This window comes from Pteropus alecto, unplaced genomic scaffold, assembly GCF_000325575.1.
Source record: "Pteropus alecto unplaced genomic scaffold, ASM32557v1 scaffold1197, whole genome shotgun sequence".
Taxonomy (NCBI): Eukaryota; Metazoa; Chordata; class Mammalia; order Chiroptera; family Pteropodidae; genus Pteropus; species Pteropus alecto.
In genome coordinates this window covers 712,025-728,968 of record NW_006441068.1, presented here as the reverse complement: position 1 = coordinate 728,968, position 16,944 = coordinate 712,025, and the positions used below count along the sequence as shown (strand labels likewise).

At 32.9% G+C, this 16,944-nt stretch overlaps 1 protein-coding gene and 1 pseudogene across 10 annotated transcripts in view; one reads left to right on the top strand and one right to left on the bottom strand.

Moving 5' to 3' along the window:
- Positions 1-16,944, top strand: part of HNRNPC (heterogeneous nuclear ribonucleoprotein C (C1/C2)) — a 49,298-nt gene that overhangs the window by 24,331 nt on the left and 8,023 nt on the right. For 7 of the 10 annotated variants that reach the window (XM_015594421.2, XM_015594414.2, XM_015594415.2 and 4 more), the window contains 2 exons: positions 4,375-4,489; positions 5,078-5,125. In XM_015594421.2, the coding sequence (XP_015449907.1) occupies positions 4,375-4,489; positions 5,078-5,125 (163 nt within the window). The remainder of the gene's footprint in view (positions 1-4,374; positions 4,490-5,077; positions 5,126-16,944) is intronic. The other 3 variants (XM_015594423.2, XM_015594422.2, XM_006918323.3) reach the window with 1 other exon arrangement.
- LOC112484972 lies at positions 6,806-6,924 on the bottom strand (annotated as a pseudogene).

Sequence of the window (16,944 nt, the reverse complement as noted above, 5' to 3'; positions counted from 1 at the left end):
AGTTAAATTGAGGATTAATTGAGATGATTCATGAAAAGCTTCTAGATGTTCATCCAGCATGTTATACTCAATAAAAGGAACTTATTAAATCTATTTTAGCAACATGAACTCTGGTTCTGTTGGTTTAGACATTAGTTCTAATAATAGAGGTCTTTTCTGTGATCTAGCATGTTCAAATGTTGAGAAATAAGATCTGATTGAGCTCTGCTCAAATAATGGTTTATTTCTGAACTTTAGGAAATCTCATTACATATTATATTAAGACCATTAAAGCTCTTAAGTATGTTCCTGATTGCAGAATGCAATTTCCTTGAATAGTTTTGTAATTGCTTGTCGGTTTCTAAGATTTGCTGTCAGGGTCGTGTAATTTGATATAGTGTATATTTTCTGGGCTGTGAATATTATGGAAGCTGAAAGGTTTATAAGACAAATCCATTTCTTTTTACTTTTTTATGAATAAAAAAGAGTGAGTACACAGATGTCTTGAGTGCCAAGAATGTGTGGTTCTATTGTTGATAATACATTGTTTACCAGTTTAACAAGATACTTTAGATTTATAAACATTTCATAATTGAATGAAATTTTTAAAGTTTTTAAAAATATTTCTTTGGCTTAAATTCTTGTTTTCAGCATTTTCAGGAGTTTGTATTTTGTCTTTTAAAATGCATAATGTGCAACATATTTGAAGTCCAACTTGCGCTTCATTACCTACTTGGTTTATTCTCTAGTTGGACTGGATTTTTTCCCCTTGTTTCCATATTGGTGTTTCCTTGTAATACAACTCAAAACTTGAGCTTTTCATGATTATAACATTTAAATAAATGTTTACAACAAAAAAAAAGTAAAGTTTCAGTGGCTTTTGAGACCATTTTTGATATTTGGTTATGGTTTCTCAGTGATTATTTCATTATAGCTCTTTCATTCTAGAATAAAAATTTTGTGTAATTTACATTTCATTTATGAACACATCTCAGATGCTAACATTTTTAAAGTCCCAATTCCAATGGATTGGGAGGGAAAAATATTGGAAGTCAGAGAATCTTATAATCCTTAACATTTAAGATATATAGAGCAGTTGTAATTGAGCGTACATAAGAAAATTTCATAACTTTTTGTCCTACACCCAAAGTACAGGAAAACTCAGAATATATAAGACTTTGACATCTGTAAAATGGCTATAGCAAAAATGAACTAAAGAGTTCTGTGAGAGGTCTTGAAGCTAGGTTTTTTATTATACTTGTTATTTTCTATCATGGAAATTTTCTAACAAAAATAGAGAGAGAATGTAATGATCCTATATGTGATAAGCATCTCCCTTAGCTTAACAGACACCAACATTTAACTAGTCTTGTTTTTTTCTATCATAGGTTGTGTGTGTGTGTGTGTGTGTGTGTGTGTTAGGGTATTTTTAGGACTTGAGTGTATATGTGTAACAAAAGGACTTTTAACAAAATGCAAACCCCACTGCCCTTTTCACACATAAAAAAATTCATAGTAATTTCTTGATAACCACTAATAGTCTATATTCAGAATTCTGTCTTTGTTGTTTCAAACTTTTTTATAACTTGGCTTTATTCATATCAAAGGCCAATCCATGTCCACATATGCGTGTGATTAATCACTTCTTACATGTCTTTAAATCCGAGTTTCTCCATTCCCTTTTTTTTTTTTAAATTCATAACATTTAATTTGTTGGAGAAATCTTTAGTATTTTCCCATACGCTGTACTGATTGCTTGTGTTATTTGTCCTATTTTATGTAATGATCTGGAACAGTGCAGTCAGAAATAGAATATGAGCCATTTATGTGATTTTAAATTTGTGCATAGCCATATTAAAAGAAGTAAAAAATGAGTGAAATTACTTTTAATATATTTAACTCAGTATAAGCAAAATACTGTCATTTCAGTAGTAATCACATAAAAATATGATTGGGGTATTTTACATCCTTTTCATACATAGTTTGAAATCCAATGTATGTGCTTCACTTAAAACGTACTTGGTTTTCAGACTCAATGCATTTAAAATGCTCAATAGCCACTTAATGACTAGCAGCTTACTGTCTTGGTCTGTGCAGATCTGAAGTCTTGATCCAATTCAGTGTCTATTTACTTTGGTGAAAATATTCTATAGATAGTGTTACGTACTTCATGCTATATCACGTTACATGGCCTAAAGCGGTTGTCCCATTTTTAGTGATATTAAGAATAATTTGTGAGTTTAAGTTTTACATCCTAACCCATTTGTGATAAAGTTCCCCATTAATTTTTCACGTCGTGGTGATCATCTGTTGATGATCATTACTTACGTAGTGATTAATTAGGGGCTGCAAAAGAGTATATCGATAGTCTTTGGAAGCAAATGACATCATTCTGTTAGTAGCATTCTGTTTTTAGTAGTGTTATTTCCATTTACAAAATAGAATAATTCTCGATCACTGAAAATGTCATCCTAGAAAACGTAGCATTCTTATGCATGATGTTAAAGGAACTCTGGCAGCGAGCTCGACTTTGTTTTCCTAAATGGAAAAAGGGTTAAATATAATCTTTGCTTAATTTTAAACTGGTGTTTTTAGTCCATTGCAAATCATTTTTTAGAGCTCAAAATAATTTATCTTTAGCCTGTGAATCACCTTCAGCTTGATTCCTGTGTCCTGAGACCTTCCCAATGTAATATACTGCTTCCTTGCTTTTTTGATACCACAAGATGTCTCACGTCATTTGGTATACATCTTGATCTAAACCTGGAATTTGCCACTTTTTCCTGAGCCTTCGCTCCTTTTAATGGAGTTTGTTTGTTTATTAGGCGAGGCAACCCTTGGTTACCTCACAGATAGCAAGGACCTTGTCAGCTTACAATCCTTTATTTTTTATTTTTTATGTCTAAGCTTGTCAGCTTACAATCCTTATTTTTTATTTTTTATGTCTAAGCCAGTTGGTCTTCCTAGGTGGTTTCCCATCCAAGTACTAACCAGGCCTGACCCTGTTTGGCTTCCGAGATCAGAGAGGATCGGGATTGTTCAGAGTGGCATGGCTGTAGGCCATTAATGGGAATTATTTAGAAACCACTATTTGTATATGTGGAGGGTTTATTTAATTTTTATTCTATCTAGTTTCAAGAGACAGAATAGGGGGCACTTATTTTTTTTGAGGTAACAATTTTATGTGTGCTTTTGCCATAGTTTCAAAATAATCATACCTGTATTTTTACTAAAATGCAATTTTATTAATATATATTCCGTTCTGGGTATTAAACTCAGTCCTATAAAATCATGCAATAACTCTTCAAGTGTAATCAATTTTGATATAGTTTAGTTCTATCGTTCATACATTTTTAAATTGCTTTTTAAAAAATTCTGTCTTTAGTTTTCTAAAATTTGATTCCAAAGTCAAAACTAAAAAGCAAGATTGTTACAAACATTAGATGTTAAGTATTAGAAATAAGTTTAGTGAACCAAGAACCCAAAGATTATTTATAGATGTAATGGTTTTTAGCAAATACACAATGTACTAAAAGTTTGTTTTTCAACCGCTCATTTAGTGAACTGAGTTTTGGAGGGGGCTAGTCTTTGTTTAATTGATTTTTGACACGTGGACTCTTGTTACAAGAGAGAACATGGACTGTTGGTAGGCAATGGTAAATGGTAATGGTTAGGGTAAGTGGCTGGTCACTGGAGTAGGTGTTTTAAAAGTTAATGTTGTGAATGGAAACTATAGGATTTTATTTCCTTTGCTCCTTTATTTCCCTTTTCTTGGTGTGTGTGTATGTAAAAAAAAAGGTTGTTTACTTAAGAGATTCACAGTCCGAACAGTATTTAACAAGCCTTTTTACACGCATCTTTACAGATGATTCTGTATGTAAGAGGAATAAAAATTTACCTTTGTGGGTAATTTAAAGGTATCATCCTTCAACCATATTACTTCATGAATTGTATGTTTTTATTTCTGAGGTCAGTCACTCATTTCTAATATATTTGTGCTAATTTAAAGTGCACAGAATCATTCCTGGAAAGGCAGCTTTTTAGTCAGTGATACTTTTCTCCTATGATATTAACTGAATGAGCAGAATGGGTGCTCTGAATGATAAGAGTTTCGTTGAAGTGGGAGCGGAGGCTAGAAGGTACTAAAGACAAACTCATTGTTTTCTATACAATAAACACTTTTTGAATATAGAACAGAAGACAAAAAGAATGGAAGATTAAGTCCTTCCTAGCCTTTTAAAAATTCTTGAGCTTTTTTTATATGAGGAAAGATGAGATACGGTGTTAGGCCTTTGTTGATTTACATGACTATGTACACCTTTAAAAGTTTGAAATTTCAATCCTACCCCTGATAGAGTTGTCACTAAAATTTTTGTTTTGTTTTTGTTTTTTCAGATATAAATCTGGCTGCAGAGCCAAAAGTGAACAGAGGAAAAGCAGGTGTGAAACGATCTGCAGCGGAGATGTACGGGTCAGTACCAGAACACCCTTCTCCGTCCCCTCTACTCAGGTCCGGAACTTTATTATTTATAACTGCATTGTGTCCATCAGTGGGCATCTTCTCTGTTTTCTGGATGGGGGGAGGGTTAACTATAGTATGTTTTATCTCTGTAAGATTAATGCTTTATTAATTTTGTATTAATATACTGCTTTTGTGTCTGTTTCCCAGAGAATTATTAGAATTCCCTGAGATATTTACTATTAAAGGGCAGTTTGGTATTTATAGCATAAATTGAAATCTTTCAAGAGTTATTGTTTAGCTTTTAAGAAGTTGGGGTGTAAGAAAGGGAAGGAGGATGGCATAAAAAATGTTTAGTGTACTGTTGTAATTTTCAGTGCTCTTATTTTAGCTATTACGTTGTGTGTTGAAATTTTAGTAAGCTTTTCACCTAAATTTGCAATTTGGCACTGCATGCTCAGTGGCCTAAGGTGCTTGAATTTTAGTGATCTGTTATTTGAACGATTGAGGATTGATTATTCTGTTTGTCTATTTGTAGTGGTTGATTTGGCATGGGTTTTGGGGTTTTTTTTCCCCATCTGCTTTTGTGAGTTAACATTAACAGCTCCAAATTAATACTCTTTGGTATTTATTTTTCAGCTCCTCTTTTGACTTGGACTATGACTTTCAACGGGATTATTATGACAGGTATGTTAAAGTTGTTTTGTTTTGTCTTTTCCGGTAAAAAGCCATCTAGTGAGAACCATTTTATTTTGTTTTGTGGTAATGAGCATTCCTTTTTGTAGAAATGAACAACAACACACAGTTTCAAACAAATTCCCCCATTTCTGCCAATACAAAGTGAAAAATACTTTCCTGCAAATCGTCAGAGGTAGATTAGGTAAGGTGACATTTATGTTAATTTCAAAGAATCAGTTTATATATCATTAGGGCATATGAGAACATATTCAATATTTTCTGGACTAATGGTTTTTCTTGAGACAAGTCACAAGTCAGTTTTCTCTTTATTTTAATATTTGTATGCCAAATAAAAGGGCTGACTTGCCTAATGATGAAATGGGGCTTGATTTGCAGTTCCATGGTCTCTTTATTTCTGTTGCATACTTTTACTTGACTTTGCATTTTATGGAATTACAACAAAACTAAAAAATGATGTCTAACCTTGAAAATCCTAGTCACCTTTAAGCAAACCAGCTAATACAAAATAGGATACAGGGGGTCGTTGCATAGTTCTAAAAGGCAAGGAGGTTGGAACAATGATTATGATTTCCTCTTGTGCCATCAGAACATTAGTCTGTTTTGGAGAGTCTTGAGAAATAAAATTGAAAGATGTGTGGATAGGAATAGGTTATGGATGGCTTTAAATTTTGGATTTAGAGCTCATGTAGGAATTAGTCATTGGTGAATGGTATGATATGCAAAAAGTATTAGTATCACATTGGCATTCTGATAGTCTTTATAAATGTTAAGGAAACCTAGATCTATTTGGTTTGCTACATTTGAAATTATGCATTATATGGAAGTATTTGAGCATATTCATACATTGGACTTGAGAAATCAATATAAATTTTTGCTGTTTTTCATCTTAGAATTCAAGTATTACAGTCATTAGTATTTTTACGTTAATATATATAAGAATTCCAGTTAGATCAATCCTGCTTTTGGAATAAAAGCAATTATCTTTCTTGATTTGGGAATATTTCACAGAAGAGAAACATTTGGACTTAGTTGATCAATTATATGAAGGGAGGTGAGTAAAGGAATGAAGTTAGCTAGTAGACAGTATGAGTGAAGATCTAAACATGTACATTGTGTTTGAGAAATACCATTTAGACTATGGTGGCTAGTCACTAAAAGCCCAAAAGAATAAGACTGGAAAAAATAGTTTAGATTTGCAATGTAAAAATCCTTGAATGCTATAACATAATATAAGGTTTTGTGATTTGAGTCTCTTTCATGCATCATCAAAATGGCTATTTGTACTTAGAGATTTTTTTTCAGATACTGTTTGAAGACATTTTGAAAACTAATGATTTTTATACTTTGAAAATATTAAAATGGCAGACTGTAAACAGTTGAGAGAATAGATGTGGGAAAATTTGGTCACTGATTGAGTGACTTGAAGGCCCTGAAACCTAGTGTTTGTTTGAAGTAACCATCCTTTACTTGTTCTGCACATAGAAATCTCTTGGCCACATTTAAAAGATATCCATGCCTAACTACACCTATAGAGGTTTTTATACAGTTGGTCTAGATAGACTTGTAAGCATTGATATATTTATTTTTTATATTTTTAAATGAGGCAACCCTTGGTTGACCTCACAGATTGCAAGGACCTTCTCAGCTTACAATCCCTCATTTTTTTTATGCCTATAGCACCTGGTCTTTGTAGGCGGTCTCCTATCCAAGTACTAACCAGGCCTGACCCTGCTTAGCTTCCGAGATCAGACGGGATTGGGCTTGTTCAGGTTGGCATAGCCATAGATGGTATATTATTTTAAAGCCTCCCAAGGAGCTCTAATGTCCAAGTAGGGTTGAGAATCATTGATAACAAAGGATAAGGAAGTAGTTTTATTTCTGTAATTCTTATCCTGTTACTTTGTTGTGACTCCTTTTAAAAAAATTTTGACACATTTTCTTGGATATAATTTCTGGGGTATCATGGACTCTAACATAAACTTCTATTTTAAATTGAGTGTATAAAAACTTTAATAGTGTATAATTCTACCTTCAAGTTTTAGAGGAGTTCTCTAAAACTTTTAGTTGTCTTGGCGAGGCAGCAAAACTTTGACCATCGCTATCTCGCTATAAATATTTTTGGAAAAAATTGTTTTAAATGAGGAATTTTGCAGGGCTAAATTGATAAGAGATACAGACAGCAAGGAATAGTGAAAAAATTAGATGTTTGCAGAACAGGCTCCCTTTTTAATAGTTACTTCAATTTTTTTTTTTTTTTACTATATTATGGATCATTTCAAATATATATAAAGAATGGTATATCAGTAAAAGACAAATAGTGCTTTTATAAACATAACCCTAATACTATTTATACATAAAATAATAGAATTCCTTAATTTCATCAGTTTTTGCAGACTTGGTTTTGTGGGTTGTATTTTGTGTTCTTTAGCATGTTCCTCTACCAACTATATTTCCTGTGTATTGGTAGGTAGATTAGGAGGCTTGATTGGAGGATTTGGGTTGTTGTTTTTTTCTTTTTTCTTTCTTTTTTTTTCTTCTTTTTTTCTCTATGATTGGGTGGGAGATAGACCAGACTATTTCATTAAAAGATATGCACTTCAAACATGATTAGCCTGACTTAACAGAAATTTCAAGAATGTAAATAGGTATTGTGTGTTTTATAAGGAGAAACGTTTCAAGTATCAGGAAGTAGGTGATTGACAATGTTTTGTTAGGATTAAGTGATTTGTAATTTTGCTTGGGTATTCACGGGTGTTAGTGATCAAGTCCCAAAGATTGTAAATACTTTACCTTTAAAACTGGAGGATAATCAGATGATAAAAACTGAGTTACTTACATATTAATATATTGTCTTCTGAGAAAGACAACAGATGATTGGATTCTGTGGCCTTAATGCTGCTGCCTCCACTGCAATAAGATTAACTGACTTTCAGGTGGGGGTGGGGAAGAGAGTTAAAAACTTGCAACCATTAAATCATTGCTTTAGTTTGGAGAATTTTTTATGCAAGTTTTTGCTATTGCCATTTTGTTCTTGTAGAATTTTGGATTCTATTTGTTTGTAAGGCCATTCCTGATGTTAAAGATGTGGAAGTTCTTAGATGAATTAACATAAATTGTCAGTGTATGTGAAACCACCATTTTAGATAATTTATTAATATCTGACACTGATACACTGTTATTTCTGTTTCAGATATACTATAAACTCTATCACACATGGTTTATGATTACCCAAAGATTCCTTAACAAACCTTTTTTTCTGGTAGGAAAATAAGCCCCAAAGTAGCTTTATCTTTCAAGATGAATGTTTATGCAGGGTCTATTTATAAAACCAGGGGACTACATAAGTTACCCTTGTGTGTATAACATATTCTTTGTTAATGATGAAAGTTTGATAAACCTATAAGATCCTGACAAAGATGCAGTTCCATTTGAGTCCTCTTGAGAATCTTGTTGCTTCTAGGAAAATTGTAGCTGGAGCTGTTCTTTGTAATGATTTCTTTTTCAAATTCTAAAATTTCTGTAATTTATTTAAAATCTCTTTCCACATTGATTTTCATTCATTCACTTTTGAAATTATTATTAGATGTAGTATAATAGGCAGTATGGTGTTAAGTAAATATGGCACACCATGATTAAGGAATGAAGTGCATCCACTCACTGATCAAACACAACTCGTGTATGACAATATAGTGTACAGTGAAGAAAGTGCTATGAAATTAACGGGTTCCTATGTGTCCTGCACTGAACAGGATTAGCTCTTAGAAAGATGAATTGTGTTGCCCTTTAGGGAGCTCTAAGTTCCATTTTTAAGATTTAAAGAGCCCCATTTTGTTTCACAAAGGGCTGTATTTTAACTTGCCTTTGATAATAAGTAGGTTTTTAGGCAGATAAAGGGAACAGCTCTAATAAAGATGCAGAGTTGTGCGTATCTGGTGTATTTGGGTAAGCTGCCAACTGTAATTGGAAAGATAGTAAGGGGCTTTGTATGGCGTGTTAAGGGATTGTGTCCTGTAGGCAGAGAAAGCTTAGAAACAGCCCCATGGCTAGAAAAGAGAAACTGAAGGGGCAAAAAGATATAAGTAGTTATCATTGTGTGAATGTTGGAATATAGAGGTAGTCTGGGCTTGGTGTATGATGTATTGGGTTAAAGTTAGGAAAGTAGGTGCTTTGTGGGAAGAGAGTCAAGTATTGTGAGATTTTATCTTCTTTTTTTTTTTTTTTACACCTACAGCACCTGGTATTCCTAGGTGAGATTTTATCTTGACTAGAATTATTCGTTTAAAGGTTGTAATTAGAGTTTAGAGGTTTGAGTTGAGTTTTGGGAAACAAGCAGTTTCGTTGTTGATTTCTTATTCTACACATCTTTTCCAGGAAGGTGTGCTGCTCAATAGTAAAGGAAAGTAGTTGATGTGTGCAGTGGTGGCAGTCTGTTGAAATGCAAGATGGGCAAAAGACGCTGTCATATTCAGTATTTGAGCCATTATTTTGTTCTAGGCACACAAAGATTTAGGTGTTTGATTACAAATCAAAAAATATAAAATATAATTTGAAGGACACCCCACCTTATAGGGTTTAGAGGAGTTGTCATATTGCTTCCCTCCTTTTCTTCCATTTTCCTCATATTCCTGAGCAGTGCTGGACCTGAGAGATGGGCTTTGTATATGTGTGTAAAGGGACATTATATGAAATACTCAGGTTTAGGAGAATTGGTTAGGCTGTTTGTGTGAAACGGGATGTGGTTCAGAGAGAGCAAGAGGTTCTGGGCTATTGGAAAAGCTAAGAGATGCCTCTTCAGGTGTCACCTAAAGTGACATTTTAGATGTCATTTTAGGCATGAGGTAATAAGATTTTGCATTTGCTCAGAGCCCCCTTGTATTGATTGTATTTTTCTTGTGGGAACCTGACTTGTGTTATAGTTGCCAGGAGGATTTTGGATGAGGGTATAGATAAGTAAAAATATCCTTTAAACATAAACTTGATTGTTAGGAGACTTAAAATATTTATTTTACTTAGCAGGGCTATTTTCTTGTTTCCTGGACTCTTGTTGAGTAGTTGGGAGATTTTTTTTTGAAAGATAAAGAAGCATTTGAACATGGATCAGGGAATGCCATATGGCTCTGAATTAAGTGGTATTTTGGTTATATTATTATCTAATCCAAAGGTAGTCTCTGCTGTTTCAGCAATCTACTTCTGGACAGTCTTTCATTCAGGTCAATGTTATTACCCTTCCCTCCACCCTTTTTAAAAACTGAGCTTTATTGAGATATAATTCACATACTCCAAAATTCATTATAAAGTGTGCAATTCAATTTAGTATATTCAGAGTTGTACAACTGTGATCATGATTTTAATTTTAGAACATTTCATCACTCCCAACATAAATTTTACCTTATTAGCAATCATTTCCTATTACTTTGTCCCCAGACCCAGCACCCAGAAATGTACTTTCTCGCTATAGATATGCCTATTCTGGACATTTCATATCAATAGAATCACACAATGTGTCTTGTGACTGATTTCTTCCACTTAGAGTAATATTTCACAGTGATCCATTTTGTATCATGTAGTAGTACTACATTCCCTTTTATTGCTGAATTATGTTCTATAGTATGGATAATACCACATTTTGTTTATTCAGTCATTAGTTGTTGGACATTTGAATGTTTCCACATTTGAAGTAACAGTGCTATGAACATTTGTATACACGTATGCATGGACATATATTTTTATTTCTCTTGGGTATATATCTAGGACTATATTGCCAGGTCTTAAGCTTGAGGAACTGTCATTCTGTCTTACAGTGCAGCTGTATCATTTTTACATTCCCATCAGCCATGTATGGAGGGTTTCAATTACTCCACATCCTTGTCAACATTTGTTTTATTATCTTTTATTTAAGCCATTCGAGAGGATTAGTAATATTATGCCATTGTGGTTTTTGTTTGCCTTTGCTTAACTTAATGTTGAACATTAATGTGCTCATTGGCTGTTTATCTTCAGAAAAATGTTTGTTGCCCATTTTTAATGGAGTTGTTTTTTTGTCATTATTGAGTTGTAAGGTTTCTTTGTATATTCTGGATATATGTCTCTATAGATATATGTGAAATGGACAATTGAAGTTTATTACTGTTGTTTTTTTTTTTATAGCTTTGCCATTCTGTTTTGCAATTATAGCAATATTAACTTGCCAATTTTCTAAGGACATTTAACAGGTTTGTAAGGATTATGGTTTTGTTATAAACTGAAAAATATAGACTTCTCGGCTCTCTTTGGAAATTTTTTATAGGAAGTAGATAGATGTCTGTGGAAGCAACAAACCAAAACAGTGCTATCCAAAAAAACTTTCTGTGGTGGTATAAAAATTCTATATCTGCACTATTAGTATGGTAGACGTTATCCACATTTGGCTGGTTAGCATTTGAAATGTGGCTAGTAGAACTGAGGAACTGAATTTTCAATTTAATTTAACTGCATGTGGCTAGTGAGTTCACTGAGTTGGACAGTGCAGGCCTAGAATGCTGCAAAATTAGTCTTGCTGGGTTGGATGAATTTTGCAGTGTTCAATATGAGAATGCTAATAACTAAAGATTGCTCTTAGGCAAGAAATTAGAGAACCTGTATGTATTTTGGAACTAAGCTAACAAGAACTATTGACAGAATATTCAGGAAACTTATTTTTCAAGGAAAGAAAGAGCAGGTATGCTTTTGATAAATAAAGGATGAGATTACATTTTGATACCCTTTTCATAACTAATCCAAGGAATAAGAAAGTCCACTAAATAGAATTTGACTTGTTCAGGCAGATAAACCTTTTTTTCAGGACCTTATTATTTTACAGTGACCAATATGTTATTATTGTGAGATTATTGGAGTTCAGCAAGGGGAACAGATTATTAGAGTACAAAAATATACAAGCAGGAGAAACTCGTAGAAATTTGTGTTTTTGATTTCCTTACAGGGGAGCATGACATGATAGTGTGAATTCACATCCGTTATAGGCACAAGATTTGGAGTTTATTTTGTGATAAATAGCTTGAAAACAATTCAATTTTTGGTAGATTATTCAAATTTTGTTTGATTTTTCTTGGGCTAAAACTCCCAATAGTCTTTACAATAGAAAGAGGCAGACCAGTCCTGATTTTCCAGCTATAAGGGTAGTTTTGGTTTGTTATCTGTTGCTGGTAATGTGATTTATGATAAATTCTTTCCTAGAAGCCAGTTTAGGAGAGTCATTTATTTTCTCGGCAAGTATTTGTTAAGATCTTACTGTGAGATGTTGTTGTATATACCAGGGATACTTTAGTGGAAAATAGGTGGCTTAAGAGAAGATGGTTGGATTGAACACATCACACAGAGCATGTTAAGGCATCGCATATCTTTAGCTTTTACTCTGAATGAGATGGGAAGCCATCGAAGAGTTTTGAGCATTGGATGAGGTTCTTATTTGTATTTTAACAAGATTACTCTGGAAATAGAATAGTGGCCAATGAAATTATCTAGGCAAGCATCATTTGGGGAAGGACCAGGGAACTGGAAGTGGGAGTGGTGAGGAGTATTTGAATTTTGAAGTTAATTGCAGATAGATTTGCTTACAGATCAATATGAGGGCTGAGAAGAACAATCAAAGATGTCACCAAAGCTTTGGCCTGGACAACTAGAGACTTGGTTTTTATAGACACTGGCGATGGAAGAACATTGGAGGAACTAGAGTGAAAGGTGGACCAGTTGTGGACAGAGTGCCAATTTAAGCTCCTTATACACATCTACTTTGAGAGATGTTAAGTAGTAAGCAGTTGTTTCTGCTTACAAGTCATAAAATCATGATACTAGATGAGTGGAAATAGAAAGGAGAGATCCCTGGAGCACAGCAACTTTTAAAGAAAGACCTGGGAGATGAGGAATGAACAAAAATGATTGAGAATGCTGTAAAGAAAAAAATTAGAAACCAGAAGTGTGAAGTATCCTGAAAACTGAATGTCAAAAGGGTAGAGGGGTGAACCGACAAGTATTGATAATTTCATAAATGAAGGTTTAGAAATGTCCGTTTGATTTATCAATATGGAGAACATTGGTGACTTTGACAGGGGTAGGTTTTGATAATGGTAGGGGCATACACTTTAAAGGAGATTCAAGAGAAGAGAATGGAAAGGTAGAAATTGGAGACGGCATAGAAAACTTTTGCCTTCGGTGTACAATTTTGACATGAATAGCCATGTGCCTACCAGAACAGTTAAAATACAGATAGTTCTATATCTCCCAAAAATTCACCATGAAGTTCTTTTGTTGTAGTCAGTTACCTCCCTCCACCCTGTCCCCTAGCAACTACAAATCTGTTTTCTCAGACAGCACCTTGAAATAAATTTTATCATAAGTGAAACAAGAAGTGTATGAGAATATAGGAATGAATGGGCATACAAGTTCTTAATGTATGGTCTATAAACAATATTCTTCATAAATATTGTTTTAATAATTTCAGCGTTTTAAAACTAAAAATCAGACCACACTGACAGTTTAAAGACATTATCTTCAAAAAAGATCTGAAGCGTGATATTTTGGAGTATGTGTTGAGAACATCATGACAAATAATTAATGTTATAAATCTTTGGTGAGGAGTCTAGAAGAGATTATCACCTCAATGGAAAGCTTTATAAACAGAAGCAAAGTCAGATTAAACATCATGCTTCTTAACATAGTCTTGGATCCAGTCCTGTTACTGAAAAGATTGAAAGATTGATCCAAGACTCAAAGCAATCTGCTTATTATTGCTCAGATTTCTTTTTTATTAAGAAAGTTTTTGGGTGAGTTTTCAAATTGTCTTCCAGTGAAACATCTAGTTTCGTGTTAACATAGCTTCCCAATGAATCCATCAAGACACATCACTGTCTTAATTTTAAGATGCAGTTTTCATATTTTAAAATTTGTAAAGTTGCATACATTTTAAAATGACTATGCATACTTAATTTTTCCCCCCTTGGAAAACTGTTATAAAAATAAATCAGTGGGGCAATTTTCAATCTAAAGTGTCTTTGAATTTGTAAAAATACCCCTCAATACTAATATCAACAATTCTTGCTGAAAGATTGCAGAACTCATTGTTAATGGGCACCTTTGATGCTACATATACAGGGGCTATTGATTCCTGTTCATGAAGGAATGCATGTGGTGTATCTCAGTCTTGATCATTGTTCTTTGGGTAAGGTTCTTAAACATGCCAAGATAGTAATAACAGTTTTCTTTCTTTTCTTTTTTCTTTTCTTTCCTTTCCTTTCTTTCTTTGTTACAAAATTATTTGTTTTTTTTTCCACACAGTTTATTAAATGTATATTGAATGATTCTGTACATCATACTGGTTTATCATGCTGATTGAGCAGTGTTTGCTGTTTTTAATTTGACTTATACAGATAATCTATTTTCTTAATGGATCATTGGATAAAGGCAACAGGAAGAAAGTTAAGGAACATCAAGTGCAACTATACACATTTACCTTGGTAATTGGCACTCCATCCATAAATTACCTGAGCACAAGTGTAAATTAACAGTTGTATCCAGTTTGGCTTCTCCCAGACTTACCAAGACAGCATATTTGTGAAGGAGTGCCTGCAGATAACATTAGAGACAGACAAAAATTATAAAAATTTAGCTAGTTGATTTATTTTTAAACTCAAAAGCAAGAATTCCAACTATGTCATGAAAATGGGGGTTTGGAGTTCTTTTTTAACATGTAATTTCATATTTACATTTTAACATACACATAAGTTAAACATGTTACATAGTCATTTTTAGGACATTTTTTTCTTACATAATTAAAGTCAGTAGTTACTCATAAAATATAGCTTTGACATTTAAAGAAATACTATAAAAATTACAGTAGCTAGAACTTTTAAATTTCTGACTTTTAATAGATATTTGTCTAAGTTGAATTTTATTTCATAATCCTTGATAATAACATTTAAGATAATTTCATTTCGTTAGTTAACCATGTTAAAACAGATTAGATTTTAAAAGTCTTCTGAGGGGGTTGTGACATCTATACAGTTAGTGGGAAATGTTTTGGTTGTTTTAAAAGATATTGGAAAATAGTTATCTAAATCATTTCAACATAGTTTCACAGAAGCTTTTACGAAGACTGAGAAATAAATATTTAGAAATATATTTTATAATGTTTAAAGATATCAGTTATTGAAGGCCTTAATTCTTGAGCAGTTTTAGAAATTCTGGTATTCATGAATACCAGATACTCTGTTCATGCAATATAACTGCTTAGCTTAAATCCACACAAGGCCAAAGATAAAACAAATTTTGTAAGGTCCTTTTCTATAATGTTATGTATAGGATATGTTGTATAGGAAGGTTTACTCTGGTAACATGTTGGGAAACCTATAAATGAAGTTGTAGATTGTCACAGGTTAGAACACACTGATAGGAATTAAACTTTTATAAAACAAATAATAGCAGAAGATCTTTACTCAGTGCTTTAGTTCAGTTTCAACTTTTTCAGTGACTTGTTAAAGTGTAGCTATAGAGTTACAGGTGGGGATCTATTATTAATTGGGAATTTAATTACTGGAGCTAGGTTGGCTCTTAAAGTTTATAATTTTTGCAGTTGTGTCACATTGTTTTTTATGGTTCTTTGTATATGTCCCACAGACTACATTTTACTGATATTTATTAATTGGGATCTTGTTCATTTCCACTTTCTTAAAATCATCTTGTGAATCTTAGGGATTTGTACCTATTTTTCTCTGTATCTCTAAATATAAAGCATATTTCTCAGATATGGGCACATAATATTCTAGATTTGGTCCTGATTAGCTCAAATAGAGTGGAATATTTTATTTCTAAATCAGTGGTTTTTAACCTTTTGCGAATGGGTGCATTCACAGAATGTTAACAATTTCAGGGATTCTCAGACATTCTAAAACCCAATTAGAGTAGCCTGTAAAATCAGTCTCTTTTCTAGGAAAATCAAAGGCAAGCAGGAATAAAATTCATCTTGAAATTTTCCATTGCAGATAAAAAAGAATGAAGTGGAAGGAAATGATAACCTCCTGACACTTTATTGAAATTATAATGGGATTGCATATTTAAACTGAATTATATAAATCAATATTGTACTGGGGGGAGGTGATTTTACTATAGTACTCTCACCTTTAAATTATTTCATGTTGTATTTGTTTTTTTGTGGGCAACAATATCTGACAACTAGTTATCAGGTTACCTTTTTGGTAATTGATATGCTTTAAATTATTTTTAGTCTAAATTTTTAAGACAGGAAACATCTATGGTACATTAAATGAATTTAAGAAAATGTAGATTTTTACTAATATATTAATTCTAGTTGTCTCTGCTTTGGTAGTGATTGAATGAAATGTTATTTTCTCTTTTTAAAACTATTTTAGAGGAGTTTTATTATTTTTCTATTAGAATTGGCATTCAGTATTTTATTAGTTTAAGGTATATGACATAGTACTTTGACATTTATATAATTTATTAAGCAACCCTCCTGATTAGTCAAGTACCCACCTGCAACTGTATGTACTTACTACAATATTAAGACTACATTCCCTATGCCTGGTTCTTTACATCCCCATGACTGTTTTGTAACTATCAGTTTGTACTTAATCCCTTCACCCAACCCCCCACCCCCAATCCCTCTCCCATCTGGCAACCATCAGTTTTGTTCTATGTATCTATGAGCCTCTTTGTTTTGTTTGAGATCATAGTATTTGTCTGTCTGACTTCTTTCACTTAGTATAATATCCTCTAGGTATTATGTTAAGTGTTTGTTAACATGTGTTGTCACATCA